This window comes from Salvia splendens, chromosome 4 (assembly GCF_004379255.2).
Source record: "Salvia splendens isolate huo1 chromosome 4, SspV2, whole genome shotgun sequence".
Lineage (NCBI taxonomy): Eukaryota > Viridiplantae > Streptophyta > Magnoliopsida > Lamiales > Lamiaceae > Salvia > Salvia splendens.
The window spans coordinates 9,332,481-9,348,684 of NC_056035.1; the positions used below are offsets into that span (position 1 = coordinate 9,332,481).

The 16,204-nt window shown below is 43.6% G+C and overlaps 1 protein-coding gene across 2 annotated transcripts in view; it reads left to right on the forward strand.

The window, feature by feature from the left end:
- Positions 1-16,204, forward strand: part of LOC121798419 (DEAD-box ATP-dependent RNA helicase 21-like) — a 794,448-nt gene continuing 778,244 nt past the window's right edge. Inside the window, exon 1 of one of the 2 annotated variants that reach the window (XR_006050056.1) lies at positions 1-2,341. Coding sequence is in view for 1 of the 2 variants with exons in the window: in XM_042197419.1 (XP_042053353.1) it covers positions 96-2,219 (2,124 nt within the window). In the remaining variant the exon portion in view is untranslated. Of the gene's footprint in view, positions 2,510-16,204 lie in introns of those variants that run through there. The other variant, XM_042197419.1, reaches the window with a different exon arrangement.

Below are 16,204 nucleotides of genomic sequence, written 5' to 3' on the forward strand. Positions count from 1 at the left end.
CCAATTCCGTTAACCTCCTCCCCTCCTGCAATCTTCAAGCGATACCAATTTATCGAAGAACCCTAAAATCCCAAATTTGATCTCAATTCTGAGAAATGAAGAGAGCCAACGACGACGTCCTAGACAAACTAGACGGTGCGAAGAAGCCAGTCTTCCTCACCAAAGAGGAGCGGCAAAAGCTGGCACTCCAACGCCGCCAGGACGAAGTAGCGCAGCAGAAACGCCGCGCGGAGGTCCAGCTCCAATCCAGCAGCGGCCACGACTCTAAACCGCCTACCTCTGACAGAGACCGTGATCGCGATCGAGACCGCGACGGCGATCGTCGGAACCGCGACCGGGAGCGTGACCGTGAGCGTGACCGTGAGAGGGAGAGAGAGCGTGATAGGGAGCGGGACTCTGAGCGGCGGAACCGTGAGAGGGAACGCGAGGACGAGCAGAAAGCGCGCGAGCGCGCTCGCTTGGAGAAATTGGCCGAGAGGGAAAGGGAGATTGAGCTTTCTGCCATCAAGGAGCAGTATCTAGGGTCTAAGAAACCTAAAAAGAGGGTGATTAAGCCTAGTGAGAAGTTCAGGTTCTCTTTCGATTGGGAGAACACCGAGGATACTTCGCGGGATATGAATTCGCTCTACCAAAACCCTCACGAGGCCCGCCCTCTGTTTGGCAGAGGCCTCAGAGCAGGGATAGACCGGAGGGAGCAGAAGAAGCTAGCTGCAAAGAACGAGAAGGACATCCGGGATGAGATTCGCAAGAAGGAAGGCATTGAGGAGACTCGTGAGGAAGCGGCTGCGCAGAAGAAGAAGGAGCAGGCTGCAGATATATATGATACGTTTGATATGAGAGTGGACCGTCATTGGTCTGAGAAGAAGCTCGAGGAAATGACTGAGAGAGATTGGCGGATCTTTAGGGAAGATTTCAACATTTCATACAAGGGCTCTAGGATTCCTCGCCCTATGAGAAGCTGGGAGGAGAGCAAGTTGGGTACTGAGTTGCTGAAAGCAGTTGAGAGGGCTGGATACAAAACCCCATCACCCATTCAGATGGCTGCTATTCCACTGGGCCTGCAGCAGCGGGATGTTATTGGAATTGCTGAAACTGGTTCAGGTAAAACAGCAGCTTTTGTTCTTCCTATGCTGACTTACATAACTAGACTTCCCCCAATAAGTGAGGATAATGAGGCGGAGGGGCCATATGCTGTTGTGATGGCGCCTACTAGAGAGCTTGCACAGCAAATTGAGGACGAGACTGTGAAATTTGCCCATTACTTGGGGATTAAGGTTGTTTCTATTGTTGGTGGTCAGTCCATAGAAGAACAAGGGTTTAGGATTAGGCAGGGGTGTGAAGTGGTGATTGCTACACCTGGACGTCTTCTTGATTGTTTGGAGAGGCGATATGCAGTGCTGAACCAGTGTAACTATGTGGTCCTTGATGAGGCAGATAGGATGATTGATATGGGTTTTGAACCGCAAGTTGTTGGTGTGCTGGATGCAATGCCTTCGAGTAACATGAAACCAGAGAATGAGGATGAAGAGCTTGACGATAAAAAGATTTACAGAACAACTTATATGTTCAGTGCTACGATGCCCCCTGCTGTTGAGCGGCTCGCGAGGAAATACCTGAGAAATCCAGTTGTTGTCAATATTGGCACTGCAGGAAAGGCAACCGACCTTATTACACAACATGTTATGATGACGAAGGAGAATGATAAGATGGATAGACTGAGAAGATTGCTTGATGAGCTCGGTGATAAGACTGCCATTGTGTTTGTTAACACAAAGAAGGTTGCTGATAATGTCGCTAAAAATCTGGATAAAGATGGCTACAGGGTCACCACATTGCACGGTGGGAAGTCTCAAGACCAGAGAGAAATAAGCCTCGAGGGTTTTAGGACGAAGAGATATAATGTTCTGGTAGCAACTGATGTGGCCGGGCGTGGTATTGATATACCCGATGTTGCACATGTTATAAACTATGACATGCCTGGTAATATTGAAGCATACACTCATCGTATTGGAAGAACAGGTCGTGCTGGAAAGACTGGTACAGCTACCACTTTCTTGACTATGCACGACACAGATGTCTTTTATGATCTCAAGCAAATGTTGATCCAAAACAACAGTCCTGTCCCCCCAGAGCTTGCGAGACACGAGGCTTCCAAGTTCAAACCTGGTTCAGTTCCTGATAGACCGCCCAGGCGGAATGACACTGTTTTTGCTCATTGAATATTGCAGGTTTGTTTGAGTTTGCAATACTGCTGCAGTTAAAGAAGGGATTGATCCTAGAAAGGCTGGCATCTGGAACGACAACATCAATGCTGTAGGAAGTTGGAGTACATCTTTAGATGGTAATGCTTCTTTGCTCTCTGTATTGCCTTAGTTAACAAATCATGTATTCAGTCTGTGAGTGCAAACATGTAACATGCTCTTTGTATTTTGGTGATCTGTCACGTATCATATGGTCGCTGAGGCCATTTTGATTGGTTGATACAAATTTTATGGACCGTTTTTATGTCTTTCTGTCTTTACCTTATCATTGCATAGTACCTTAGAATGGAGTATTCTGCTTTACTTTGAACTAGCTGGTAATGAGGATTGGGATGGGAGATGACAATGTCAAACATGAGGAAGAAAGGAGTGGTGAAGTTGACTCATTATTGTATGGTACTGTGAAAAGTGATCTAGGTTAAGCATGTGACTGCATTGCCGGTATACATCTCAACTATTTGTGATTTGCTAAGATATGCTAAAATGTGGCCTCTTTGTTCTGATCATCTGCCCTCCGATCTATGTTTCACTTATGAGTTTTACTTTGGATGACACACTTTGCTAAATTGGATTATGTTGAGCCTGTTTGATCATGTGGTCCTTTAATTACTTAATCCTATGACTGTCAATTTAATAGAACAACTCAGTTTATTGTCTCCTGTGTGCTTAAATGTTTAGATGGTCGTGCTTCTATGCTCTCTGTATTGCATTAGTTAACAAATCATGTATTCAGTCTGTGACTGCAAACATGTAACTTGACCTGCTCTTATTGTATTTTGGTGATCTGTCACGTCTTATATGGTAACTGAGGACATTTTGATTGGTTGATACAAAATTTATCCCTTTTTTCTGTCTCTGTCTTTACTTTATCATTGCATAGTATCTTGGGCTGGGGTATCTTTGCTTTACTTTGAACTAGCTGTAATGATGATTGATTTTGTGATGCCCTGATATTTTCTTTGGTGGACATTTTTACTTCGGATGCTCATCATTGATTTTGACAATGCCAAATGTGAGGAAGAGAGAAGTGTAAGTTGAGTCATTGATTGTATGGTACTGTGAAAAGTGATTTAGGTTAAGCTTGTTGGTGTATATCTTAACTATCTGTGTGGCCTCTTTGGTCTGATGATCTCCCCTCCGATCTATATGAGATTTATTTTAGATGACAGTTTAGATAAAATAAAAACTAGTATGATTTTATCTACCGCATGATAAATTGAACAATGTTGAGAGTTTTATCGTGTGATCCTAACTACATAATCCTATGATTAGTAGGACAATTCAGCTATTGTCTCCTGTTTGCTTACAGAACTTTACCTACATATAGTGCTGAAAGTATTCTGTTTTGTACAACTTTTGTGTCTTCGTTACTTTCTCAATCATATTTCTGTACACTATACAGGGTCTTATTAGACTAGCTTTTGTGGCAACGGATAATCATTTTATTAAGTTTTTAATTTTTCTTTCTCTACATGAGCCGGTGGAGGGGGGGGGGGGCTGCTTAAGTGATTTCCATTACTCTATTTCTTTCTTTTTTTCTTTTTTTAAAGAATATTATTGTTTCCCATTTTTATTCCTGTGCGACTTGAACTCTCTAATTTACTAGTTGGATCATAGAATCAAGGAGATCGCTTCTAACTCTATTTCCCCTTTTAAACTAAAAACTGAAACAGATTGACAAAATGAATTGTAAAAAGGTATCCTAAAACCAAATATAGTATTTTGGTTTCGTCCAAATTAAAATTAGTGTTGAAATTGCCAAAATTTATTCATATAATGTGTTCAAGAGTAGTGTTGTAGTTGTATAAAATTAAAATGTTGTTTCTAGGCAAAAAAATGGACAAAGCCCGATTATAAAACAAAATTAATGAATATAAGAAAGAACAACTAGTTTATTATACTACTCTAACATGGAAACAGGGGCGGATGTAGAAATAGAAATATACAATGATAAGAGTTGAAATTTCTAAATTTTATTTCAAAGTATAATTTTGGTATTTTATAATATTTATCAGGGCTTTTATATAATAATTTGTGTTAAATTTGGATAAATTTAAAAAATTTACAAAAGAAAAAAGGTTAGAAAATAAGGGCTTTAGAGCATTCGCAACGGTGCGTCCGTCCTAGCGGCGCGGCACCGCCTGCTCGCCGTTGCGCTCTTGCCGTTAGCGCGGCGCTGCTCGATGCATTGAGCACGTCCGTGCCAGTGAGCAGCTGACGTGGCGCGTTCTGATTGGCTAACTGCATTTCCGTTGGAAAATCATTTTTTTTAAAAAAATTAAAAAATAATCCCAAATTTCCCAAAAATATGGTCGTTTTTTACCGTTTTTCTGGATTTTTTTTAATTATTTTTTATTTTTTATTCCCAAAATCATCTATAAATACACACATTTATCATCCATTTTTCACATCAAATCATCTCACATTCATATCTCATTCATATTTTAAACTTATCTACATCTTCCTCTCTCACTCAAACCCTCTCAAATGGATTTCACCAATCTAATTGCGGAAGCGGAGCGCGAAGACCAAGAATACTATGAACAATATCGTGCCTCATATGAAGCTTATGTCACCGCGAATACCCCCGCCCCTCCTCCTCGACCAACTAGATCAACTCGCACCTACATCCATCGTGACCGGGAGAGAGCCAACGAAAGGCTCGTTGCCGACTATTTTCCGACCAGCCGCGGTTTCCGGAAGATTACTTTCGGTGCCGTTTTCGCATGTCAAAACGCTTGTTTATGCGTATTGTCAACACATTATCCGCCCGTGTTGAATACTTTCAAACAAGTACAGACGCAACCGGTCGGCAAAGTCTCTCGGCGTTGCAGAAGTGTACGTGTGCCATCCGACAACTTGCTACTGGGCAAACGGCTGACCTCTTCGATGAGTATTTGCATGTCGGTGAGTCTACTGGAATCCTTTGCCTTAAAATTTTTTGCGACGGCGTCCGTTCAGCTTTCGGTGATGAATTCCTTCGGGCACCCACCACCGATGATTGCCAACGGTTGTTTCGTCTTCACGAAATATTCCATGGTTTTCCCTGTATGCTTGGCAGCATTGACTGCATGCATTGGAGGTAGAAGAATTGCCCGACTGCTTGGAGGGGGCAACACTTAAGCGGCCACAAAGGCGGCGGCCCAACACTTATCCTTGAAGCGGTCGCCGACTACCGCCTATGGATTCGGCATGCATATTTTGGTATTGCCGGATCCAACAACGACTTGAACATGCTCTATTCTTCACCACTCTTCAATGATGCTTTGAATGGTGTAGCACCGGCGATCGACTTCACCGTCAACGGAATGCATACCACATGGGTTACTATCTCGCCGATGGTATCTACCCAAGGTGGTCAACTTTCGTGAAGACGCTCAGCAACCCGCAAGACCCGAGACAGGTTCTTTTTGCGCAGCGTCAAGAGTCTGCTCGGAAAGACGTCGAAAGAGCTTTTGGGGTCCTTCAAGCCCGATTCAACATTGTGAAGGCCCCGTCTCGGCTGTGGTACGTGAAAAATATCGCCGACATCATGTACACGCGTATTATCTTGCACAACATGATTATAGCTGACGAAGGACCGATGACGGCTAGCTTTTACGACGAGGATGAAGCCTGAAGCTCAACCGCGAGGTCTCCCCCACGCCGAGGTGTGCTTACAACGGTGGGCGAGAAGATCGAAACAAGGAACACAATGCGCGATACCCGAGCCCACATTGAGCTACATGATAACCTAATCAAACACATTTGGGCGAAATTTGGCCATGAGTAGTGGGTTTTTTAATTTTATGAATTTAATTATGTAATTATGTAATTTTTAGGGTTTTAATTATGCACTTTTTAATTTTTAGGATTTTAATTAGGTAATTTTTAATTTTTTGTAATTTGTAATAGTATTCCGGATATTTTTAATGCATTTTAATTTTATGGAATTTTTTTTATTTAAATTGAATAATAGATTGGTGGGACCCTTGAGTTTGTTCTTGCGGAAGAGCACAGACATGGGAGTTGTGCTCTTGTCTAAGAGGAGGGAGTAAAAGTGGGTCCGGGCACACATCCGTACTCGTTGGCAAGAGCACAGATGGGGATGCTCTTAGCCCATCCTTATTATACATGTGTCCGTCCCTGCACAGAAACCTCTAGATCATGAACATAACATTGATAAGAATAAGCATAGTGTGACATAAAATAAACAAAATTCTCTTCCCTATGTATGTGATGATGCACAACTACGAAATCAAAATCTGGAGCAACCCACGCCACTCTCTTGACTATAGGGCGACCATTGTTAGAAATTGCAAACTGTCCTAAAATATGAAGACTACAGTAAAATTACTCCATTATTTTCTACCTACAATTTCTGGATACCCAAAGATTTAGCCAATTGTAGGTTATGAAAGAAGCACCAAATCTTTGAAGATAGAAGAACAATACAAACTCCATTGTTAGCAACAAAATCGTACCTCATCTGAAAGCATAACCCGACCTAATCTTCAGGAAAGCATGAATGTTCAATTTCAAAATATCAAGTGTTGAAGGTCGAGCATCCACCAAAATAAGCGGTTTGGCACTCCCATGCTCTTACATGTGCCAATATAGCTTCTTCCACATTATTGGTCATTATTTGAAATGAAACCACACCTCTTTCTCCAAATGAGCTAACAACGAACCCCAAAAAATGTGCACCATTTCAACGTATATCGAGAGATTATTGCTAACATTTTGAATCACTCATTTTGTCAAGTGCAAATACATGTAAAAAAATTATCTATCCCACAGTATCTCAGCGATCCCTCACAAGTTTTCTTTGCATTAAGGTAGTCTTATAGCATATGTATTCCATTTTCATACTACTAAAATCTGAATCACTCTTTTATTATTAACTAAAATACCAGAATTTAGAATTTACCTGATTAGTGCTAAACTTCATAATTTCATTTTGCTTTGGAGCTTGAAGGTCCAATTGAGTTATGCATTTCATCTTGTCTTGAACTTTATAGATCATTTTATCATCATATTGTTTAAAGTTGAATAGACTAGATATGGACACTAAAAAAAGTTAAGAAAACATTATTTGAATGTTAAATGTGGAGATAATATATATACTCCCTCCGTCTCCAAATAATATGTACTTTGGGGTCGACACGGGTTTTAATGTAAAATTGGTAAAGTAAGAGAGGAGTAGAGAGAAAAAGTGAATAAAATATTGTTAGTGAAAAATGAGTCTCACTTCATTAGAGAGAAAAAACTTTCTTAAATTAGAAAGTGCATATTTTTGTGGGACGGACTAAAAAATAAACAATGCATATTCTCGAGGGACGGAAGGAATAATAAATTATTTAAATAAAATATTGTTCCCTTCGTCCGTGAATAACATATGCAATTATTATATTATGTGGCCCTTAGAGCATCTCCAATAGGTTAGGACGTCAAATAGCCCTCAAACAGCCTTCACACTGCCACATCATCAGCACTACAATTCTCCTGCCACATCAGCTTGCCACATCAACTGGACATCAAATAGCCCTCACATAGCCTTCACACTACCTATCCACATCACTAATAACAATTATATAATTTAACTTACACTCGTATCAACATACGGAATTTAATTTACGAGACAAATACGGAAAATTCGAATAATAATATTAAAATTTAAAAAGTACATTAATTTTTTAAAAAAAAGTACAATAATTAAAAAAATTACATTTTAAAAATTACATAAATTTGCATAAAAACTAACGCCTTGCAATCCTCCGCGCCCACAACTCTTCAACTAAATCCTTTTGCAGTCGAATATGAGCCTCCGTCTGACGCATGTCGGCATGTGCTTGGAGGAGGGCTTCTTCATCGTGCGGTACCCCACCTCGTACGTTGGCGGTGGTGACGCCGTGGCTTGGACCTGCTTCATTATCGTCGGTGGCCCAATCAGTCAGTTGTACACCTTCATCTTCGACGATCATGTTGTGCATGATAATACAGGCGTACATTATATCAGCAATGCAGTCGACATGCCACAAACGCGTTGGTCCCTTAACTGCAGCCCATCGAGCTTGAAGCACACCAAATGCGCGCTCCACGTCCTTTCGCGCCGACTCCTGCCGCGTCGCAAAGTAGGCCTTCTTCGGATCTGATGCGCACCGGATCGTCTTCACAAAGACGGGCCACCTAGGGTATATCCCATCCGCCAAGTAGTAGCCCATATCATGCTGGTTGCCGCTGGCGACAAAACTGATGGCCCGGACCAACGCGCGTATATATAGTGTTTTCGAAAAACAAAAAAAAAAATTTAAATCCGACGCCGGTTTGGCGCCGATCCGGGACGCACAATGGCGCCCGTGAGGATCGGCGTCGGAACCGGCGTCAGCGCGGGAATCGGCATGGCGACGCCGATTTCGCCGACGCCGGTTCCAATGGTTCGGCGTCAAACCGGCGTCGGCGAAAAATCGGCGTCGCGGTGGTGACGCCGGTTATTGGAGATGCTCTTACAAGTATATGCTACTAAATTTTTATTTTATGCTTGATCCTCTATTCGTTCATGAATAAAATACGACAGATATTATGCTTGATGTAACATGACCGTACATTCTATCTTTCACTAGACAGAACTCAATTCCCCCGATCACTATATTATAATCTCATAAGCATTTATTATTTGTAAAAATAAATATTATAATCTCATAAGCTTTTATTATATGTAAAAAAAATAATTATTCCATGTAATAAAATATTTCCTTTATCACTTTCAAGCTAATTATATTTGTTTTTGATTTATTTCAGTTAAGATTTATTTTCTACTTTTGAAATAAAATCTCTCTCTTATCTTCTTATTGTTGGTTTCTGGGATTACAAGATAACAAAACCGGGCGTAATACAACCCAAAAGAAGGAATACAAAAAAGAACTGAAGTTACAACGAAAATGAAACAACTAAACCAGTATGCTATGACAGCCGAGTCGAGGAGGCCTCTTCCCGCAAGACGAGATACGCCCCGGTAGTGCTCTCGGTTTGGCGTGTCGTCCCCAAAGGTAAAACGGCTACGTCTCTTCTGATGCAGCACCGCAATCAGCAGAGCTCCGGCGAACGGGATGGAGGAGAGGGCAGAGCTTCGACAGAAAGACAATGCAGGGAGAGGGAGAGAGCTTATGCAGAGAATGCTTGTAGGTGTGTGTCCTAATGCAGTGGTATGGCTAGCCTATTTATAGGCCAACCACCATGCAGGGTCAACCAGCCATTGAAGGCTCATCATGGCAAAAACGTAACCGACGTCGGTTACAGGCGTGTGGCTGTAATGTGCCACCCGTGTGTGGAGCGTGTGGATTTCTCACGTGGCAACCGTGACTGTGCCTCGCTTGACGACGTGTCAAGCCACTTGGATTGCTGACTCGGCGGTGGTCCAAAAAGAATAGTTTGGGCCAAGCACCAAGCCCAAAGACCACCCAAAGACCAATTGCCAAGATCCAAGTCCAAGATCAAGATCGAGATCGGGCTCGGGCTCGGGCCCGAGGCCCGAGGCCCGAGGCCCGCGACCGCGAGCGCGAGCACGAGCACGAGCACGAGCACGAGCACGTGCACGTGCACGTGCACGGGCACGGGCTCGGGCTCGGGCTCGGGCGGGCGGGCGGGCGGCGGCGGCGGCGCGCGCGTGTGCGCGCGTGTGGGCTCTTTCACCCATCTTGGTCCACTATAATTATTAAGTAACATAAAGTCACTTAATTTATACACATTAAATATGTGTTAATCTTCCAATGTGGGATAATTAACACTAGTTAATTATTCCCTAAGCTCCATCTCCAAGCTTTAATTAAAAGCTAATTATGCCCAACTTTAATCCACTATTTCTCACTCACCGGAAATCGGATTTGAGAAAGTGAATATACTACATTTACCTACGTAAAATGTAGATCGACGCTATGTCATTTAATTTCACAAAATTAAATGTCTCGTCACATTTATTATTTGGTCAAAATCCATTGACCGGGCATATTTAATCCATGATTTTTACAATCCCCCACATGAGTGGAAATAGCCGAATGCATATGCATGCAGACACAAGCTCAACCCTCGCGAGGTATATAAGCATAAGGATAGGTAGTTGTTGACTTTGAACCCTCCATAGTCGACACCATCGGATACACAGGCGGCTTAGTAGCGCGATGCTTTGAACTAATCCCCCACGGCGTGCACCGAGACAATGGTGTTAACACTTAAACACCTCAACCTCATCCGTTCTCACGTTTTGTGTCCATTGCGGTCTTGGACACCACTTTGGATTCATAAGTGCGTTTTTTATGAAGCGACCACACTTCGCACTTACGTAGGTGATTCTTAGTCAAGTACCTTGCCATACTTGGTCTCTTTGAGAATTCCATCTCTTTGAGATCCTTAAGAACCATTAAAAGTCATAGACTTAGCCTTTACCACGAGGCAAGTTCTCCAACACTCTATTGCTCTCTAGGGAATAGATATAGTTTGAGTGTTTTTCCATGAACTCTCATAGCTTAGTTGTCCCTTTGAACCAAGTTCTTGGGATCTCCAGTCATCATGGTTGGGTTACCACTATGACAATTCTTTAGTTTGTGGATTTCAAACCCATTCCCTCTAGCAACTTATTCATTTGATCACGGTTTAACCCTTTGGTTAGCGGATCCGCTAGATTATCTATTGACTTCACATAGTCAATTGTAATCACCCCTGTTGTGATCAAATGTCTCACGGTGTTATGTCGTCGACGTATATGTCGAGACTTACCGTTATAGAAACCATTGTTTGCCCTTCCAATAGCCGCTTGGCTATCGCAGTGAATCAGCACTGGTGGCACTGGCTTAGACCAACATGGAATGTCTTCAAGGAAGTTCTTAAGCCACTCGGCTTCCTCACCAGCCTTATCCAAGGCAATGAACTCCGATTCCATTGTTGATCGGGCTATACAGGTCTGTTTTGTGGATTTCCACGATACAGCACCACCCCCAATAGTAAAGACATATCCACTTGTTGAAAGTGAGTCTCTATTATCGGATATCCAATTGGCATCACAGTACCCTTCAAGTACCGGGGGGTATCTCGAGAAGTGTAGCCCAAGATTTTGAGTGTGTTTTAAATATCTCAAAACCCTCACAAGAGCTCTCCAATGCTCTTTGCTTGGATTGCTCGTGTAACGACTTAACTTGTTCACGGCACAAGCAATGTCAGGTCGAGTGCAATTAGTCAAGTACATAATGCACCCGATGACCCGTGCATACTCTTCTTGTGCAACGGGCTCGCCTTTGTTTTTGCTCAAGTGAACGTCGAGTTCAATTGGAGTCTTAACCGGCGCGCCATCATAGGCTTTGAATTTATTCAATATCTTCTCAACATAATGTGATTGTGTTAAGATGATTCCATCATTCGTTCTTAGAATCTTCATTCCAAGAATTACATCGGCTAGACCCATGTCTTTCATGTCAAAGTTTCTCTTTAACATGGCCTTTGTATCGTTAATTACTTGAGTGTTGCTACCCAAGATTAACATATCATCAACGTAGAGACACACTATAACATGACCGTTATTAGTGCTCTTGATGTAGACACATTTGTCGCACTCGTTGATTTTAAACCCATTTGATAACATCACATTATCAAACTTCAAGTGCCATTGCAATGGCGCTTGTTTCAATCCATATAGGGATTTCACGAGCTTGCATACCTTTTTCTCTTGTCCAGGTACTACAAACCCTTCGGGTTGTTCCATGTAGATTTCGTCTTCTAGTTCACCATTCAGAAACGCGGTCTTTACATCCATTTGATGAATCTCGAGATTGTGCAATGCAGCAATAGCGAGAAGCACCCGGATAGATGTAATCCTTGTTACAGGTGAATAGGTATCGAAGAAGTCATGTCCTTCTTTTTGTTTAAAACCCTTTACTACTAATCGGGCTTTATACTTATCAACTGTTCCATCGGCCTTAAACTTTCTTTTAAGAACCCATTTGCATCCTAAAGGTTTAGCACCTTCGGGCAAATCAACCAACACCCATGTGTGGTTCAGCAAAATTGAATCAATTTCGCTTTGAACAGCTTCTCTCCAATGCAGCCCGTCTGGGCCAGCAAAGGCTACTTTTATCGATGTTGGTTCTTCATCCAACATGAAAGCAATGTAGTCAGGACCAAAAGTTTTTGGTGTTCTGACTCTATTACCACGTCTTAGTACTGTATCTTTTGGATCGGGCCTTGCACGCTTGCGCGATTCAGGTTCCGCATCTGTTGATTTAGAACTAGTGGCTTCTTCTTCCACTTGTTTAGAACTAGTGGCTTCTTCAATTCTTGTCTCAGAATTGGTTGATACTTTTTCCTTATCTTTGCAAGGAAAGGTATTTTCGAGAAATACAGCATTCCTCGACTCAATTGTTGTTCCTACTGTGATAGTCGATATTTCAGACTTGTGAACAACAAATCGATATGCACTACTGTTAAGTGCATATCCAATGAAGATGCAATCAACCGTCTTAGGTCCGATTGTAACTTCTTTGGGCGGAGGAACCATCACCTTTGCCAAACACCCCCACACTTTGAGGTATTTGTAGGATGGCTTCCTTCCCTTCCACAACTCATAAGGAGTAACATCTTTTCCTTTGAGAGGGATTTTATTCAAGATATAGTTTGCTGTCAAAACAGCTTCCCCCCACATGTTATGTGGTAATCCTGAACTGAGTAGCAGTGCATTCATCATCTCTTTTAGAGTTCGATTCTTGCGTTCTGCAACACCATTAGATTGTGGTGAATATGGAGCAGTTGTTTGATGAATTATACCACTTGCGTTGCATAACTCCTCAAACGGGGCTACATATTCGCCTCCTCTATCGCTTCGAATCATTTTGATTTTACAACCAAGTTGATTCTCAACTTCGTTCTTATAATTTTTGAACGCCTCTATTGCTTCATCTTTGCTTCTTAAAAGATAAATGTAGCAATATCTTGTGCAATCATCTATGAAAGTGATAAAGTACTTTTTACCACCTCTAGTTTGCAACATCTTTAAATCACATACATCCGTGTGAATTAATTCAAGGGGTTTTGTGCTTCGTTCGACCGAGTGAAACGGCAACTTAGTCATTTTTGCTTCAAGACAAATTTCACATTTATCTTGGATATCCAATTCATTAGCCTTTAGTAAATCTAAATTTACTAATCTTTTAATGGCTTTTGAATTTACATGTCCCAATCTACAATGCCACAAATTTGAAGACTCAATCAAATAAGAGGAAGTAGATGCTTTACTCTTTTTGGCCAATGGCTTCGCAACACTTCGAGTTGCTACACTAAGCTTGAAAAGCCCATCGGTTACATAACCTTTTCCGATGGATTTTCCAAACTTATACAAGACAAACCTATCGGACTCAAATACAAGTTTAAACCCTTTATTAACTAGTATTGATCCTGACACTAGGTTCTTGCGGATGTCCGGGACATGCAGCACATCCTTCAAAGTGATAGTTAGGCCAGACGTCATCATGAGAATCACGTTGCCAACGCCGAGGACTTCTGACGATGCTTGATTCCCCATGTTGATCTTCCTCCCTTCAACAGCAGTGTAGGAGGCAAACTTGCTCCTGTCGGAGCAAACATGAGCAGTAGCGCCGGTGTCGATGTACCAGCCTCCCTTGTTATCAACAAGGTTAACCTCTTCAGTGACCACTGCAATGAGGTCGTTCTCATCCCAGTCCTTGAACTCCTTCTCAACGACGTGGGCTGCCGGCTTCTTCTTCTTGCTGCGGCAGTCTTTGGCAAAGTGGCCCGGTTTGCCACATTTGTAGCAGTCGCCTTCAAACTTCCTTGAAGGCTGCTTTCCCTTCCCTTTGTCATTTGGACGGTTTGGGCGAGGGCGTTTGTTGGAGGGACCGCCCCGCTCCAACAGGTTGGCTTTGGCTTCATTTGGGGTGAAGCCTTTAGCCTTCTGATCACTTTTGCGCACGTCGGCCTCAATGCGCAACTTCACGATCAAGTCTTCAAGGGTCATCTGCTTTCGCTTGTGCTTGAGATAACTCTTGAAGTCCTTCCAACTTGGAGGGAGCTTGTCAATGATCGTGCACCTTAGGAACTTATCGGGCAAGGTCATCCCTTCAGCCACTAAGGAGTGGATGATCATTTGGAGCTCTTGGACTTGCTCCATGATGGGTCGAGAGTCGACCATCTTGTAGTCCATAAACTTGGATGCTACAACCTGTTTAGTCCCTGCAGCATTGTCTATGCTATATTTCTTCTCTAGGCTTTCCCACATTTGTTTAGATGTGGTTACAATGGAGTATACATTATAGAGGCTATCATCTAATGCACTTAAAATAAAGTTTTTACATAGATAATCCCCTTTTCTCCAAGCTTCATAGTCCGCCATGACTTCGAGCCTAGTCTCTTGGTCGCTTGGCGCGGGCGGCTCGTTCTCCGTGAGGAAGTTGGCGACGCCCAATGTTGTCAAGTAGAACAACATCTTCTGGTACCACCGCTTGAAGTCAGATCCTCCAAACTTTGGTGGCTTCTCGGCAGGTGGCATCATTCTTGGTGCCAAAGGTGCCGCAGTTGGTCCTTGGAAGGAACCAATTCCGTTGCCCCCGAAGGAGCCAACAACTTGGTTGGGCATAGAGCCCCCACCATTCATGTTGGGCATAGAGCCCGCCATGGTCGTACCAGCCCCGAAGGGACTAGCACCCGCATGAGACCCGAAGGCCCCAGCATTCGTGTTGATCCCGAAAGATCCAACACTAGTATTGAGCCCGAAGGCACCAACACTCGATCCATTAAAGGATCCGAAGGAACCACTAAAAGTGGAACCAACCGAACCACCAAAGGTGGAACCAGTGGACGCCCCGAAGGGGTTGTCCCAAACCCAAGGGACGGTGGATGAAGCGGCTGGGAAGCCAGGAGTTGGCATCATCGAGGGAATCGATGAAGTGTTGACCGGTCCAGTGGTCGCCATGGTGGAGGGAATGGCGGCGGTGGCGTTGGCAGCAGCAGTGTTGGATTCCGTCGACATCTCCAGCAAAAGGTGTTAATGTTTCGGAAGTTTTAGTTCAGTTTAGAAGTTCAAATTCCTTCAAAGGCAAGCTATCTCGTCTTGCGATTGTTGGTTTCTGGGATTACAAGATAACAAAACCGGGCGTAATACAACCCAAAAGAAGGAATACAAAAAAGAACTGAAGTTACAACGAAAATGAAACAACTAAACCAGTATGCTATGACAGCCGAGTCGAGGAGGCCTCTTCCCGCAAGACGAGATACGCCCCGGTAGTGCTCTCGGTTTGGCGTGTCGTCCCCAAAGGTAAAACGGCTACGTCTCTTCTGATGCAGCACCGCAATCAGCAGAGCTCCGGCGAACGGGATGGAGGAGAGGGCAGAGCTTCGACAGAAAGACAATGCAGGGAGAGGGAGAGAGCTTATGCAGAGAATGCTTGTAGGTGTGTGTCCTAATGCAGTGGTATGGCTAGCCTATTTATAGGCCAACCACCATGCAGGGTCAACCAGCCATTGAAGGCTCATCATGGCAAAAACGTAACCGACGTCGGTTACAGGCGTGTGGCTGTAATGTGCCACCCGTGTGTGGAGCGTGTGGATTTCTCACGTGGCAACCGTGACTGTGCCTCGCTTGACGACGTGTCAAGCCACTTGGATTGCTGACTCGGCGGTGGTCCAAAAAGAATAGTTTGGGCCAAGCACCAAGCCCAAAGACCACCCAAAGACCAATTGCCAAGATCCAAGTCCAAGACCAAGTCCAAGTCCAAGTCCAAGATCGAGATCGAGATCGGGCTCGGGCCCGATTCGAGATCGAGATCGGGCTCGGGCCCGAGGCCCGCGACCGCGAGCACGAGCACGAGCACGTGCACGTGCACGTGCACGGGCACGGGCTCGGGCGGGCGGGCGGCGGCGGCGGCGCGCGCGTGTGCGCGCGTGTGGGCTCTTTCACCCATCTTGGT